Below are 16756 nucleotides of genomic sequence, written 5' to 3' on the forward strand. Positions count from 1 at the left end.
AGGGGCTAATTACTTCCATGAGACTTTTGTCTGTTGCAGGAGTCCACAGCTGCCACTGTTGATCCCTTCTAGTGAAAGACAGGCTTCCTCTTCCCTTCCAGCCTTTGCTGTTTTAGGGCCTCCCTGACTCTGTGTACATGCTAGAGATGAAGTATCCTGGTGTGTCACTTTCCATCCCATTCCTGGACTCACTGAAACTGGAGTTAGGATAGTGATCAACAAACTTCATCTATTCTGCATGTGCCAATTTCACACAGGCTCTTGAAATCTGCCCAGAGTGCTGGGATTAAGGGTGTGCACCACCATTGCCTGGCCATGACAGTGATTTGGGGCAGATTCCACTATGTAGTTCTGGCTGACCTGAACTAACTACACACCATCAGGCTAGCGAGCTGCAGGAATCCTCATGTCTCCTACCTACCCAGCACTGCTATCCCACTTGAGTATTAGTACCTACCCAGCACTGCTATCCCACTTGAGTATAGGATTTGCTTTATTCTCATCTCATATCCATGCCCACTCAATTTTGTGGCAACTTTCATAAAAGCTTGTTAATTTGTACAGACCATGTATATATATTTGTTGGCTGTACTGGTTGTTTTTGTGTCAACCTGACAAACTGCTGGAGTTATCAGAGAAAGGAGCCTCAGTTGAGGAAATGCCCGAGACCCAGCTCTAAGGCATTTTCTCACTAGTGATCAAGTGGGGAGAGCCCAGCCTGTTGTGGGTGGTGCCATCCCTAGGCTGGTAGTCTTAGGTTCTATAAGAGAGCAAGCTGAGCAAGCCAGTAACATCCCACCACGGCCTCTGTATCAGCTCCTGCTTCCTGACCTGCTTGAGTTCCTTTGGTGTTTATCAGTAACGTTGAAGTAGAAGCTGAATAAACCTTCCTCCTCAACTTGCTTCTTGGTCATGATGTTTGTGCAGTAACAGAAACCCTAAGACAGTGGATTTCACATCATAGCCTGGGTTGGCCTAAAACTTCAACCTGGCCTCAAAGATTCACCCGATTCTGCCTTAAGTGCTAGAATTAAAGGGTGCACTCACTCCTACACCCAGCCTTACACCTAGCACTTAGATTCTGAGAATCAAACACAGGCCTTAATACTTGACAATGTTTGAACAGTCTTATCACCATTGTTTTTGAGACAGGGTTTCTGTGTAGCCTTGGATGTTCTGGAACTTGCTCTGTAGATCAGCCTGCCTCTGCTTCCCAAGTGCCACCATTCAGCTCTTCATTTCTTGGTTTCCAGCCTTTTCTTCTACTGCACCTCATTCTAAAGCTAGCCTGGCCTGTACTGTCCCCTGGAGGGGCCAAGGTGGCCAGAGCTCAGGTTTCTTCAGTCACCAACCATATCTTGTTACCCATATTACCAACTCACACTCCACTTATGGCAACATAAACTCCACTTGTATTAGCTCTACTCCTCCTAAACACTTTGCCCATCAACATACCCCATCCTACCTTATGTTCTCCAGCACAGGTCCTCAGGCTTGTTTCTGCTCCTCCCTCTATCAACCCAGCCCCCTGCCCTGTGAGGCACAATACTGGGAACTGACCTCTGGAAAATCACCCCTAAGGGCTGAGTTATCTCTCCACCCCCCTCCCCCCGTCCAATCTGCAACCAACAGCAAGAGAGCTGTAAATATGACCCAACACACTTGCAGAAGACCACATCATGTTACAAAGACAAAGGCTGGACAGCCCTGCCAAGTCTAAGGGTTACACATGCTTGCCCCAAACTCCACCCAGGGACTTCCTACAATCTCCATAGCAGGGTTCCCCTTTGTTCTACACACCCTCTCTCAGCATAAAAGACAGCATACCTGTCTTTCAACCTTCCTATCTCTTACTTTTACTCAGGGACATGAGTTCATTTCCTAGAACCCTGAAAATACATCCAACCCAGACTAAGTTGGAGTTAGGTCTAAGTTTCTAATTAGAAACCTGGCCTTCCTACCTGAACCAATGTTGAGTTTCTGCAAAGCACTTGTCTTAGCCTCAGAAATAAACAGACTTCATGCTGTTTCTACCTGGCATGTCCCTTGCCAAAGTATGAGGGTGTAGGGATAGTGCTGCCAGCATCAAAAACTGGCATCTAGTGAAGCAGAACCCTAATGTAATAGGACTGTTTCCTAAGATGCCACAGGCCAGATGGGTACTTCCTACTAAATATTGACCCTATGCACAGGCGCTTCTTGTAGCTGGGCCTTCTTGGAAACTGTAACAAAGACGGGCACAGCAGGATGAGGGGCCGTAAGAGCACACTGCACAGGGAGGGGGTAAGACCAGAGGATGGCTGAGCCATGGTTAAGTCATTTATTGATTTTACTTCTAAAACCCACACAGCGCCACTTTGCCGCTTCCAGAGCTTCAAAGAGCTAATTAACCGCCCAATGAGCCCACCAGGGAAACCAAGATTGTGAGTGAAGCAATGAGGTAAAGCCAAGGTCAAAGAGGGTAGCCGGGCCCTGCCCCCAAAAGAAAAAAACCTCTAGTTCAGGACTTGGTTAGGAAACCTAAGGGTGGACAGTATTAAACTACAGGCAAGGTACCGGACCAACCAGACTGCCCAAAGATGTGGCTCTTAAAAAGACAGAAGGGGCAATTCTGGTGCCACCTGCGTACTACTACCCTAAATATAATTGCAGAAGAAAGACCCTTTGTAGAGGTGCCCACTTACCACAAGGGCATGTTTCGTCCCCACCACTCCCTAGGCCTGCAGTGCTGGCAGGCTGAGAGCCACCAGCAGAGAAAGAAAAAAGCCACTTGGCAGTTTTAATTTTAGCAGCTCTTTGCCTGACAAGCAGGATTAGTTAGCCTGACCTTTTAGTGTTGATGCCTCCCCAGGTCCAGGTCCTTAAGTCAGGCCACAGCTAGTAGACACAAATTATAACTAGAGCTCAATCAAATATGGGGGTCAGAGCCCCATGGAAAGGCCGTCAAAATGACAAAGGCCTCTGAGATGTGGAATGAGCCTGCTTCTCAATTCTGTCAACTAAAAAGTTTCTAGAAACTAGAAAAAGTGAGGAGCTGAAGCCATTCACACACAAGTGGGAGGAGCTGGGGCCAGGTGTTAAAACAAGGTAGGTAGAAGGAGCTTGTGCTGCTGGTTGGGAAAAGGTTTTAAAAGAAAAGAAACAGACCCGGAAAACCACACTGCTCTTTTATTAATTGGAACATTCCCCGCTTAGTGCAGTGTTGAATCAAACACAGAAAAAAGGCCCAGAGAAATTTCTGTAGATAAACCAGTGAAAAGAACGCGCATTACACATTATTGTCAACATAATCACTCCATGTAGAGGGAAGGGGCAAAGAAGCAGAACGAAGAACAAGGGGCACAAGCCCCAGACACTGCAAAACATCTGGACATCTGGGGTCAAAATAAAACATAAAGGGAAGCTTTCCAGGAAGGAGAGAAGCAAATGAGTTCTGAGGCAGCTTAGGTGATCAGAGCATGGAAAAGACTCCAGGCTGGCCTAGGGTGGCTTGGGCTGTGCCATGTACTGCTGGCAGGAGTGCAGGAAGATATGAATGAATCCCACTGCCGGATTACCCGTTAGCAATGTCAGGATTATCAAGACTCTTTAAGATGTCAAAGATAAACCACCCTTCTTTGAGTGTGGTTGAGGCCCTTCAACAAATTAGAACCATAGGACCCCGCCGCCACCACCACCACGCCTGACATTACTAGCCAAAGCCTGTGCCTAAACCATTTGCCCCTCTCCCCTTGGGAGGAAAGGAATGGAGACAAGGGGAAGGATCCTATCTGCAGCAGAAGATCGGGGAGAGCATCTCCTTGGACGGAGTCTGAAGAAAGGAAAAGATAAGGAAATAACAAAGGAAAAAGATAAAAATTAATAAAAATTTCACGATATGGAGCCAGCGTGTTCCGATTCCGTCCACAAAAATAACTCAGGCTGCTTTGCCGAACCATCCTGTCCACCAGGGGCGCTGTTGAGGCTGTCTGCCTGGAAGGGTCACCAATGGGCGCGGAAAGTCCTCACTCTCATGGCTCGGGCCATCGCTGCTGCGGGGAGGGATCCTGGCGGCCCGGTTTGGGGAGAGGCAAAGGGAGTTGGGTGAGGAGAGAAGACAAAGAAGACACTCGATGCTACAGGGCGCCAGGAGAGCCCAAGCTGGCGCCCCTACTACCACTTGCCCGTTTCCCAAGCGAGTCCAGTCACTTGGCCCAGCCCAGTGCGTGCACACACACACATGCGTGCACACACAATCACATGCGTGCATCCCAATGTCTGGCTCCATATGGTGAGGTTCGGCGTGTGTTTAAACGAGACCAACTCTCTATGTATATAATATATATTTTCTTAAAAAAAAAACAAGTCTAGTTCTGTGGTGGAGGCGGTGGGGGAGCTGGAGGCATCCCGAAGGGCGGCATGCCCGCCACCCCCATGCCCATCATGGTGACAAAGTTAGAAGGGTCCATGGGAGGCGGAGGAGGAGGGGGTGGGGCATACATCATGCCGGCGGAACCAGGTGGCGGAGGCGGCGGAGGGGGAGGGGCCCCGGGCGGCAGAGGCGGCTGGACCCCGGGGGGCAGGGGCACCATAGTGGGGTTGCCTTGCATCTGAGGGGTTCCTGGAGAAGCTGCGGCAGCCGCCTGCTGCTGTTGCCATGGCGGGATGGACCCTGTGCCAGCGCTCGTGGTGGTAGTCGTCGTATCTGGGGTAGTAAAGAAGCCCAAGGTCACACGCGCGGGGGTACACCGCGGCTCTCTGCGGCTGCTGCCTTGGGACAGGGGGGATGAGGGGCGCCTGCTCCTTGCTTGGCATGCTGCACGGTGGTGGGGGCGGGCGGGCGGGGCTGTCCTGGTGATGGGAGTGGAGGGGTGGGCAGGACTACCCTGGGGTCAGCCTCATGGTCTCTGGGCTTAACAAAGTAAGCCCTTTGTCACCAATGCCCCTGGAGGGGCCAAGGGGAAAGTTCCAAACACAAGAACCGGCTTTGACATCCCTCCGCCCAGCCGCCGCCACCACCGAACGGCACATTCAACCTCAAGCCCACAGCTGCTCTCTCCCCACTGGCCCCGTTTCCCTTATTTCTGCAGTCTCTCAGGCCCAATCACAACCCCCTCCAAAACATGCATGCACCATCCCACTCTTAAGTCTGCTCACAAGTCATGGCCAAACCAGCAGCTCATTCAGCAGCTTAGCCTGGACTTCTGGTGCTATTTAAAATAGCAAGCTCCCCCCCTCCCCAGACCTCCCAAATCTCTCCCAAACACAACCACACCAAACATCAGCTCTCCTCCCCAAGACATTCCTTTGGGCCAGGCAGCCTGGCTTTCAACCCCACTGCCCTTGCTGAGAGACCAGAGTCTCCTCACTGAAGGTGTCTCCAGCCCACGTGAAATTATGAGGTTCTTGTTCCTCTCAGTCCCAGCCCACATCCCACCCACCCCCACAAGCCCAAAATATTTCACTCACTTTGCTGCCATGGCAAGGGGGTGCTGGAAGCCATACTGCTGCTGGGTGGAGGGGGTGGTGGAGGCTGCTGCTGCTGCTGCTGCCATGGAGGAAGAGGACCAGAGGGAGGAGGCGGGGGCTGCCCACTGGGAGGTGGCGGAGGCGGCGGCATCATGCCCATAGGCGGCGGCGGCATCATACCTGCAGGCAATAAAAAGACCAGGGTCCTGAGCTTTACAGACCAGGGTCCTAGGCTAGAGAAACCCTATTTGCTCCCAGCCCTAGACAGAGATTCCCAAGTGAATAGCATTACCTTTTCCTTGATGCAGGCGATAGACCCCAGAGCCCACAGGCGTACTTCCCAGGTACTGATCTTGATGGAAGGAAAGAGCAGGGACTTAGCAGGACATTTGAACTGGCCAGGCAAAACACCCCAATAGCTTTCTCAACTTTTTGAGTCATTAACCTCCTAAAAGTTCATTTATCTCCTGGCACAGATCTTCCATGAGCCTCGACCTCAGCAAGATTCAGAATACTGGCTATCCAATCAGAACTGTTTGCAGCTCACAACTACTTGGTGTGAGCCTATCTTCCCCTCCCAAACCCCAAGGTTTCTGGTCTGACACTTACTTACCCATTGGAGGAGGGCCATGGTGCCCAGGTGGGTGGGGGCCCTGGTTCATCGGTGGTGGTGGTGGCTGCATCCAAGGTGGTGGTGGTCCATTTGGGTTGTGCTGCATGGGATGTCCACCATGCCCACCTGTCAGGCTGGGTAATGGGTGTGGGAAACTGTGGGGGCCACCTCCAGGCCCACCAGGACCACCTCCATGCATGCCATGGTAGGGCCGATTCTCTGAAGGACCAGAATTCATCCAGGGTGGGCGACTCTGAGTTGTAGACATGAGAGACTACATGAGAGCATTTCTTGTCAATGTCCGTGCCTGCTCCCCCTGGTGGCAACATTGTTCTTCTGACTATGTCAGAGGACCAAGAACACATGGACAAGGGTCTTCTTCCCAAAGTGAAAGACCCCACAGAGGCCAGACATCCCAGAAAAACAATGTTGCCAGCTACATCTACCTCTAAGCTTTACCCTAAACCCTTGGCCATAGCTCCTTATCTCTGCAGAAGAGAATAGTGGGGCTAGACCAGAGAACTGTCCCAGGGCTCACCGGTGGTGGTGGGTTGCTGGCAGGAGCAGCAGGCCTTGGTGCACTGGCCAGGGGTGTGGTGGCAGGTCCAGAGGTGGAGCCCACAGATGCAGGGACAGGAGCTTCCCCTAGTTCAGCCATAAGGGACAAATACTCTTTATCCATCCGTGCTTTATCCTGAGCTGATTGAGGGTCACCAGGCCTAAAGTAGGGTCAGAAACACAAAGGAGAAGAAAACACTAAACAGAGCTCTAATTCAGTAAAATGTGACCCCCCCTTTTCTTATCCTTTACTGGAAATTGTTATCCAATGTCCATTCTGTGTCTACTTTCACCACTGTCAGTCACAGCAGAGCCCCTGGATTAGAGATTCCAGTGACCAGCCATTGTCCAAGATCCTCATCTCTTATGCTTTTATCAAATCCTATCCCTGTGGTTCCGAAGAAATGACTTAGCAGTTAATAACACTTATTCTTACAAATATGGGTTCAACTCCCTAGACCCACATGGTAGCTCACTACCACCTGTAACTCTAGATCTAAAGTCCTCCTCTAACCTCCACAGGAACTAGGCATGCAAATAGTACGTATACACATGCAGGCAAAACATCCAATGAATAAAACTATAGTATTTTTCCTGTTTGAGAGGAGAGAATTTATGCTATTAAAAACTGTATACATCTTCCCCTAAAAAGGGCCTTTATGGGAGAAAAACAACAAAAACAAAACAAAACACTAGTCTTAAAACATAAGCAGTTAAGATAAATTAATATTCTACTCAATGGAAACATTTATAGCCAGAGTGTTAAGTTTTTGAACAAGACAACAAAAGACAACACCAGGAGGCATTATACATTTGCAGTCTTCTTGAGTTTTAACTCACACCACCTAGATACATCAACAAATGATGCTGCTCTGGTGCATGAGATGAACCACGAATGAGTCAGTATAGGAAGAAAGATCCTGAATACCAGTGGGCTGCGGGAGAGCCACTTCAACAACCAGGCCTCACCTCTGAAATTTGCAATCGGAGGCAATGTGACCAGCCCCTCCACACTTAGTACACACAGTCGTGTTGGTAATGCTTCGTGTCTCTGAGCTCTGCCAGGGTCTCAAGATCCTGTTAAGGTGAAGAAATCAATTAAAACACCCGTAGAGACCATGTTCCCACTTCAAAAGATTCTATGTAGTCTCAACTTTATCACTAACCTGTTATCATCTTCCCGTAGAGTGCCATTCAAGCGAGCCAACTCTCGAAGCTGCATTTTCCTTAGGTCATTCTGGTCCTCTGGGGTTTCAATACCCTGCTTCAGGATGTTTCTGATCTATTAAGATGCAGCAGCAGTTAGATGTCAAAGTACTTGGGGCCATCACCCAGGTTTCCAGCAAGAGAAACCACCCAGGTTTCCTCCTGGGTTCACCACACACCTGTTCCACTGCCTTTTTGACATTCTCCATTGTATTGGCAGTGACTAGAGCATGAAGAGGTTCATCTTCTCCTGGCAACATCTGACCATCTTTACGCCCAACTTTCCCTTCTTTTACTGATCCTTTTCCCCGTATCATGATCTTGGCGTTGCATTCCTTCTCAATGTTCTTCAGGGTGTTCCCTCTATCAAAGGCAGAGAAGATTGTGTTGTTACACCACCTGTGCAAACCCCTATTTCAATAAAAAGGCTGGGCTGAGTAGGCATTAGTGGGAAACTGCAAAATGCAAAGCATGGGACTCCCCAACCAAGGACCGAACTTGTTCAGAGTTCTACACTAAGGTCAGCCGTAACATCTCAGGATTTTACTCCTCTATAGAAAACTTGTGTATGTGACACGAATCAAGTTTAGGGCACAATTCAGGCAAAACAAATGACATGAAATTCAACAACAAAACCTGAACACAATCAAAACTGAAAACCCAGAAGGTTTGGGTACCATAGACTACTTACTAATAACTCACTCACCTGGGCCCAATTAGGAGCCCCACAAAATTGATTTCTGGATACTCGTCTTGGGGGATCATTACTTTATCGCTCACACGTGTTGCTGGAGGCCTAAGGAAGAAAAGACCGTCACCCTCTATTTCTGAGAGGTGGCAAACATAACCCAAGCTTTTTTTTAAAAAAACTAATCAAGAATATACACTATGTGAGAATTAAGGATAATTTGGGCCTAAAGGTGAGTAGTACACACCAGAATTGTCCCAGCAGGTCACATATGCTCCCTATGTGCCCCTGTAATGTGTCCTCTGCTTACTTGTAATCTGCAGGTGGTTTAAAGTCTGGGTTGAGAGCAACCATCTCCGTAATGAGGGTATGCCGCTCCTCTTCAAGCTTTTTGCGGGTACGGAATTCTCGAGTATTAAGCCGCTTCCCCTCGCTGTTGTAGATTGGCTCAGGGGAAGGGGACCTGTGGGAGACAGATCCCCATTACTGCTCTGACCCCCACTCCCCTTGTTCCCACATGGACTATAACAAGTCTCCCCAGCCCCTCTGCCTCTCAGATCCTAACAACACTCTTCGGAGGAACCGACCATAACGTGTGCTATTCAAGACTGTGTGGAATGAGGAGATGAAATCTGACTTAATGTTAAGCAAACTGGGGTGTATGTGAGAAAGGGAAAATGCTTTTACTTTTAAGTGACCAGGGAAGGGTCTATTAAATAGAAACCTCTGGACCACAAATGGCAAGAACAGGATCATCCTCTGGAGGCTTCTTGCCAAATGATTCTTTCATTTGAAAAAATATGTAATAACCAAACTTGATGAACCACAGAAACCCAAGTTTAGGTGAACTGTGCCTATCAGGAAGAGAGCATCTGTACCCCCCTGCCACATAGTGAGCACAAGCTCGTTCCCCCAAAGCAGCTGGGACTCAAGCTACGGCAGCTACTTCGGCCCCACAATGGAGAGAAATGGTGCAAGGCTTCGTCTCTGCTTTTCCTTCAATGGCCTGGCTGGCTGTTCGAGGTGGGGAGTCTGAGTAGAGAAAACCGTTAAAAGTGCTAACGCAGCCTCCAGAGACTGCAAATGCAGACTTGGTCAAACACTTCTCTAGGGTCTGAACCTGCCAACAGCAAGGGGGAACTACAATTCTCCACCAGAGTTTACAAGTCCAGAAAGCAGAAATGTTTCTCTCATTTTTAAGGAGTAAAATGCTGGTGTTACAAGCAAAAATTAAAAAAAAAATGTATATATATATATATATAGTAATGATAAAATGATAAAATGGTCAGTTTACCACAGCTAGACTTTTGCGGTAACAAAAAAGAGAAGTTACGCTCCTAGAACTGAGTTAAGATTACAAAAAGGACATAGCTTGATACTCTGTATGAAAATTTAGTAGCAGCTGCAAGAAGGGAAGAGACCATGTGGATCAGGTTATTTTAAAAAACATCCTGAAAAGAGTCCCGATTCCTACACCCTTGGTTTAGTTGAGAGAACTGTGACTAGTTGGAGAGCAAGAACTGAACTCGGCTGCTCCCACTGTCTTCAGCCTAAAGGGAACCATGTCATATACCAGGTTACACACACGATGGAATAAAAGGTCAGGTTTGTTCGTGGCTAATGACGGCTAAATGACACCTCCGTTTCTAGTATCTGTATGAACTGTTAGCACAATCCAGTCATAGTGAACACAAACAAATGTCCCCAACTCATTAGACTGTCATCTTACACATTTAAATCTACAACAGATTTTTAAACATTTTAACTGTGCAAGTTAAGCAACATCAAAATAGCATTAAGTGGCTTAATTTTGATATACACCTTCTTAAGAAATCATCTTATTAAGGTAAGAAACTCATGTATTTCCCTCCAACCTGGGCTTAAAAAGCAAAAGCAATCAGGCATTAGGGCCTCTTTCAAAATTGAGCATATACAGGGAGGAAAAACCCTGCTCTGGTTTTACTCATTTCTAGCATATCTACCCCATGGCTATCTAGAATCAAGTGTTTCTGGCTAAATACCAAATTGTACAAGAACCAAACTGGCCTTTTAAAGGCTACATAACCATTTAACCTCTTCCCAAACTGTGGAAGTGAAAAGCAAAAGCTAGCAATCTAGAGGTTAGACTGGCCGGACTTCTTCACCTAGAAGAGGCATCAGAGACATCAACTGCACTCTAGTCCCAGTTTTCCAGGAAGCAAACAAGGTTTGTTAAAAACTCAACCTTTGGAGGAATTGCCTGGTAACCTGTAGACATACCATTAAAGGGGAAAGGCCAAAAAGGCACTAAACAGTTGTGGTCTATAACCTATAATGTCAATCTTAAAAAATTAAAAAATAAAAATCTTCAAATCAAAAAATAAATATAAAATTCCCAACCAAAATCTATACGTAAAAATACAACAAACTTAATAAGCAAAAGAAAGTCAATAATGGAGAAATCATTACGTTCATTTGTTTCATGGTAAGGGTCAGTCAAACTGCATGTGACCAGGATAACAAAAGCCAGAAACACCTTCAGAGCAATCTTTTCAACTATGCTACATGCACTAAGAAAGATTTCAGTGGAAGCTTATTGTCTATTAAATGACCAGACTTTAGCTGTTCAAAGACCTATTAGCCAATAAAATTCCACTTAAAACATTCCTCTCACATAAATTTTAACTTCTCAGAGGTGAGAGAAAACTGTAAACTGAAATGGCATGACCACAGCTGTTTGAGGCCCACACTCCCTTTTAAAAAGGAAAAAGTAATAATTTAGGGGGCTGGTTGCTTGCCTTCCCTTCCCAAAACCCGCAGGCAATGGCCAAGGCTGAAAATTAACTGGCAATGAAGGAAGTTGGTTAGAAATCTCCTGATTTTAAAACAATCTCAAAACCATAAGCAGGTAAGACTCCAACAAGCTTGGCCTGCTTAAATTCAGTGATGGTTATTAAAAATACTCTCAAATCCCTGCATAACATACCCAACGAGAAAAACTACCCCCTGTGCTTTCAGCCAAAGCAGCCAGTGAAAAGGCAGGTTAATGGCCACCTCTCACTGTCCCTAGGGGTGGGCAAATTACCAGGTTAAAATCTACATGCTTATCAATTAGAAACCAGTTATCCATTTTCTTTAACTTATTCCCCCATTAAGTTTCATTCCAACTTTTCTAACTGTTGACTGAGCATACATTCTCTATTAATTAAATCCTGGTCAGAATACCAGTCGTCTTAACTAGGAATTTATTGAACTGACACAATATGTTGCCACCAGTAAAACATATTGAGAAAAAGGTAAAAGCGTTACTGTCAGCTGGTTAAAACTGTTTCCCAACCTGTCCTCAGGGTTAGGGGGGATGCCCAGGTCTCCTGTGCGCAGTTTACGAGTCAGGTCTTCTATCTGTAGTTGCACTGGAAGAAACCAGGTTAGGAAAGAAAAAAAAGGATGGAAAAAAGACAATGTTACCAAAAAACATCTCAAATCTCAATAACAAGCATGAAGAACTCGGAGACTTTGAAAGGGACGACTGATCAGTGACACACTGAGGCAAAAACCCCCAACCACCTAGCGCAGGAGTCCATTTACATCTACAGTTAATTTCCACTTCAAAATGGTTATCACTTAAGGAAGCAAACAGTTTGTTGGAAGAGGGGTTAGCAGTTAAGACTGTTCACTACAGCTTACAATTGCAGTATCAGGAGGTATTCCCCTCTCCCTTTCCCCACCATCACTTGCTTACAATTGGTACCCCAATCCAACGGCATTTAAGATATCACCAGTACCTGCTTCCCACCAAACTCAGGGCAAAACTTAAGTTTCTATTTTTTAAATAAATATTAAAAACACAGCCCAAAATTACTCAATTAACATGGGACAACAAAAATAGCAGTTGAGCAAAGATCATTTTCAGTAAGACCAAGTTTAAAACTCTTTAAGCAAAACATTTAATAACCAATTCAACACCTTACAGATTTGCATGTATACTTTCTGTACAACCATATATGTACTAATACCTGCATCTTTTACTCAAATATTGAACAAACCACATACCTTTATTCATAACCCATTGGACTTAAGTAACATGCTATAGGATTTTTTTCCCCCTTTTTTTCAGATTGGGTCTCAAAAACAGCCCTGGTTGTCCTGGAATGAACTGTGCAGACCAGGCTAGCCTAGAAGCCAGAAATCACCTGCCTCTGCCTCAATGACTGGGTTAAAGGTGTGCACTACTGAGTTTATTTTCAGACCAACTACTGTGTCCTAGGAATGTGTGCAGATGCTAAGTGAGGGTCAAGAATACATGTGGGCCCAGGTTGAAACAAAGATGAAGGTTTCACTAAAAGCTGCCAGTAATTCAGGCAAAATATAGCACAGCAGTAGGATAGCAAACCTAGAGTAGCTTCTTCAATATGGTGTGTTACTGCTTCTCCTGTATCTCTATCATGCCCCAGGTCTCTGAGAAGGCAGTAAAGGCAGTTTACCTACAATTGGGTTTAATACATAAATACAAAAAAATTCTAATTATCTGTATTAAAGTATGTTTCACAGGACTATACAACATCTCCATGCTGAAACATTGATTAAAAGGAAAAACAGTAAAGAGGACAGTAAGGACCTCCAGACAAAGTGTACCGTGGAGACAATACTGCTCTCCAAGTTCTTATACTCCAAAAAGTTCTAGGCTTGCAATCAGACGTTAAGCTCAGAAACTTAATGCTAGCCTGTAACTCTATCTACTACAATAAAAGATGTAAATAGTCTCTAAAGACGCATTAAGTGGGCCTCCAGAGGGAGGAGTTGTAAAGTATTAACTGTTTCTCAGACTGTGTTTCTTGGGCTGTGAGAGCACTAAGGACATTTTACAAGGTTACAAGATCCAATACTGGTTCTAATGGCACCTAGGGCTTGGGTGAGAGTAAACAGCAGGAAAAAGTAGTATTAGTAGTACTGTGAAAAGCAGACAATTCCAACGCCTCAAAATTCTCAGCAATCTAAAAACCAGGAAATGAAGACCCTTCAGATTTAGATCCCATTAGCCTTGAAGCTGTTTGAGAAGGCCACAGCTTCATGGACCCACGAGGTTTCTGCCCCCAAGAGGATGTTTACTTGGTTAGTTGAAAATGTTTATCAAGTGCACTTTTTGAGACAGGACATATATAAAACTTCCATTAATGACCTTGGATTTTAAGTAATTTTGAGGTTTAACTTTTAATCTACTGTGGACTGTAACCTAATTTTTAAAATTCTGCCACCACCACTTCATTTCCAATCAAACAGCAAACCCTTCCCAGCAGAGTCCTTTAGTGGTAAATTACAAGAGCCTTTGTTTTAAGAGAGCTCTCTAAAAACCAAACAAGAAAGGATACTGAAGGGAAGGATTGGATTCAACAAAATGGGTGAACTGTAAATACTTTCCGAGCCACTTTTTGCTTAAACTATTTTGTACCTATAAAAAACAAAACCACAATTTTAGGGAAAGGGAACTATGACATTATGGTGAGAGATCATGCTACAAAAAAGCAACTGGTTTACAATACCTGCAGTGTTCTCCACTGGGGCCCGTACAGAGAGGCAGATAGCATTCACCTCATCAATGAGCAAGAACAGCAGCTGAGAAGTGGGCTGCTGAGCTAAGGCCTACTTGCTGCTAAGAGCAAGCCCAAACAAGAAGCTACGAATGCAGGACTGGCCAAGCAAATCACAGTTTACATAGTTATGAAAGCATAGCTCATCGCACCTGTTCCCAAGACTAAAATCTCAGACTTTCCACAGGTTTGTCACTCAGAATAAGCAGTAACAATCTGAAAATTGCACCTGGATGCAGAACGTGTATTTACCTATATAAGCTCTTTCTTGTTCCCGAGTCAGGCCAGGGGGGATAACCGTAGGCATGCCTGGAATCACTGTCTTCTGTTCCATTGTGTCTTGGTTCCATCGGCTCCTCTTCCTCTTCTTACTTGGGAAGTCTAAAGACAGACAGAGTCTATCAGGTGGAAATATGAACCAGAAGAGTGACTACCAGCAAGCAGTTCACAATTAAGACTAAACAGAAATCACCTAAAGTTTAAAAAGGAAAGAAATCTCAGAGGTCAGAGAAATCAAGCAGCCATTATAAAGGTATTTGGTCCTCCTGTCAGAAAAGTTACGGAATAGTTCACATTTACTTTTTTTCATAAAAGAACTAAAGAATGTAATAAGGTGTGAATTTCTTTTGTGGTGTTGGCAACGTCAAAGTCTTTACATATGCTGGGTAAGAGCTCTTCCACTGAAGCACATCTCCAATTCTTGGGGTCTTTTGTTTGGTTGTTTTTTGAGACAAGAGTTCCTTTACAGAACCCAGGCTGACATAAACTATGCAGACCAGAGATTCACCTGCCTCTACCTCCAGAGTGCTAGGATTAAAAGCATGAGCCATTATACCCTTGCTTCTAAGTCTTAATGCACAGAAACCCATATGATCAATTCTGAATGTCTTAAAGGACAGAAAAGACAATAAAGATGGAAAATAGGGCCACAAAACATTGAAGTCAAGCTCCAAGAGCAGACAAGTCTCTTGCTACACATTACTGTGGGAAACATCTTGTCCTCCAATATGACTATTCTCACAGGTGGAAAGATCAGCATTCAGTTTTCCTGACCAATGAATGGACACTTGTCATCAGAACTCTGATATTTTACCACTCAAGATTTTCTACTTCTCAGATTACAGGCCCAGAGAAAAAGCCTTTTAAAACAGCACGGGGAAAGCTGGTCACTCTGAGAACCTTCTAGAAAACAAAAGGAGATAAACAGCCTTAATAAATGATCGAACTCAAACATCACTAGCAGCCTTCCGAACTCGCCTCATTGTGAAAGGAGATACTCTTGTCACGGGACTAATCTCCCCTTTCAGGCTCCTAGAACCCATCAAAGGAACCACTCATACCACATCGTTCCGTGGACCTGACCCTCCTGTCCTCCATAGCAGGAGCTCAGGGGGCAACAGGTGGCCGCTTCAAAAACTACCAGAATTGCGCCACAAAGCCTGAACTCCTCACTGCGTCTGCGCAAAGGACGCTTCCTCCCGCCCTTCTATTCCTCATGATGCGCGTGCGCACTCGAAGCCTCCCAAACCAGGCCGCGCGTTCCCTGTGGCGCGTCCGTCCAGGCCTCCCGTGCACGCGCGCGCGTCCTTGCCGCGTACAACCGCGGTGCCGTGCCCCTCCGTCGGCCGGTCCGGTTCGCCCGACGCCTCTCGTGCTCTATCGGCTCAACTCACCTCCGCCGCCACCGGGCTGGCCCGGCTGCAGGTCCTGGCGCGGAGGCGACACTCGCTGAGAGTGCGGCGGCGCGGGGGCGGCTGCTGTGGCGGGTACGAGGTGGCTGGGGGCGGCGGCGGCAGCAGCACCGCCGCTAAGGACAAGGCCCTGGTTAGGACCCCCGGCGATCCCACCGGCGGCGGCGGCCCGAACGCCATTAGGCTCGACCCGAAGCTGCCTTTGGGCCCAGGAAGTGGGGAAAGGCCTGGCAGGCCCAGCTTACCCAGCGGCGTGGCGTTCGCTCCGGTCGCCATGGCGCCCCAGGGGACCGGCACCAGCGGTTCCTCGTCCTCCGCGGCGGCTTCTCCTTCACGAACCTTCGCGGGTTGGGGGGAGGGGACCCGACTACGCTCCCGAAGAGCGCGGGGAGCCCGTCCTCTCACGCGGCGGGCGGCGGCGGCGCCAGACGCACAAAGAGGGAGGAGAGAGGACGCCGCGGGGGCGGGTTGGGGGCGGCGGGGCCGCGGCCTGGATTGGGCCGGCCCGAGGTGAGGTCGGAGTCAGCGGCCTCCGATTGGCGGAGCACTAGTTCTTTTCAATACGCGTCGGGATTGGCCGAACCGTTAGGCCAGGCGACGAAATGGCGGCGGGGCCGGGTGAACTGGGAGGTGTCGCAGCGCGCACTTCTTGTTACTGCGCGGACTGAGCTCTGAGGCCAGAGTGGCGGGGGATAGGATGGGGCAAAGTCTATGACGTAGAGAGAACGTTTAGCTCATTGGCTAAAGGGGATGGAGGTAAGCGCCTCGGCGTCGTAGTGCCACGGGATTGGCTGAAACGACTCCCTTCCCCCAGGGACCAGTCGCTCGGGAAGGGAGAAGCCGGAACGAAGGCGGAGGGCAGGAGGTACGCATGCGTAGGGAGGGCACGCGGTCTCTCCGCCCCCTACACCAGGGGGGCCGGAACGGAAGCCTTAAGTGACGTTAGTCATTGTGTTAGAGGTAAGGAGGGACCACGGGGAAGGGG

At 47.3% G+C, this 16756-nt stretch overlaps 1 protein-coding gene across 11 annotated transcripts; it reads right to left on the reverse strand.

Moving 5' to 3' along the window:
* Positions 1–3150: 3150 nt before the first annotated feature.
* Positions 3151–16446, reverse strand: Sf1 (splicing factor 1). 11 transcript variants are annotated; one of them, XM_032891057.1, is made up of 14 exons: positions 16017–16445; positions 14333–14461; positions 11830–11905; positions 8824–8976; positions 8532–8621; positions 8005–8188; positions 7786–7901; positions 7589–7696; positions 6600–6780; positions 6062–6335; positions 5741–5800; positions 5449–5628; positions 4480–4684; positions 3151–4046 (listed from the first exon to the last, which is right to left on the reverse strand). In XM_032891057.1, exons 1-14 carry the CDS (start codon positions 16045–16047, stop codon positions 3917–3919), a joined length of 1917 nt encoding a protein of 638 aa, XP_032746948.1. In that variant the 5' UTR covers positions 16048–16445; the 3' UTR covers positions 3151–3916. The 11 variants fall into 11 exon arrangements, with proteins under 11 accessions (XP_032746948.1, XP_032746939.1, XP_032746941.1 ...); XM_032891048.1 differs by having other exon boundaries at positions 3151–4684; positions 6062–6314; positions 16017–16446; XM_032891050.1 differs by having other exon boundaries at positions 3151–4684; positions 5741–5795.
* Between the last annotated feature and the right edge of the window lie 310 nt (positions 16447–16756).

This window comes from Rattus rattus, chromosome 2 (assembly GCF_011064425.1).
Source record: "Rattus rattus isolate New Zealand chromosome 2, Rrattus_CSIRO_v1, whole genome shotgun sequence".
Classification (NCBI taxonomy): domain Eukaryota; kingdom Metazoa; phylum Chordata; class Mammalia; order Rodentia; family Muridae; genus Rattus; species Rattus rattus.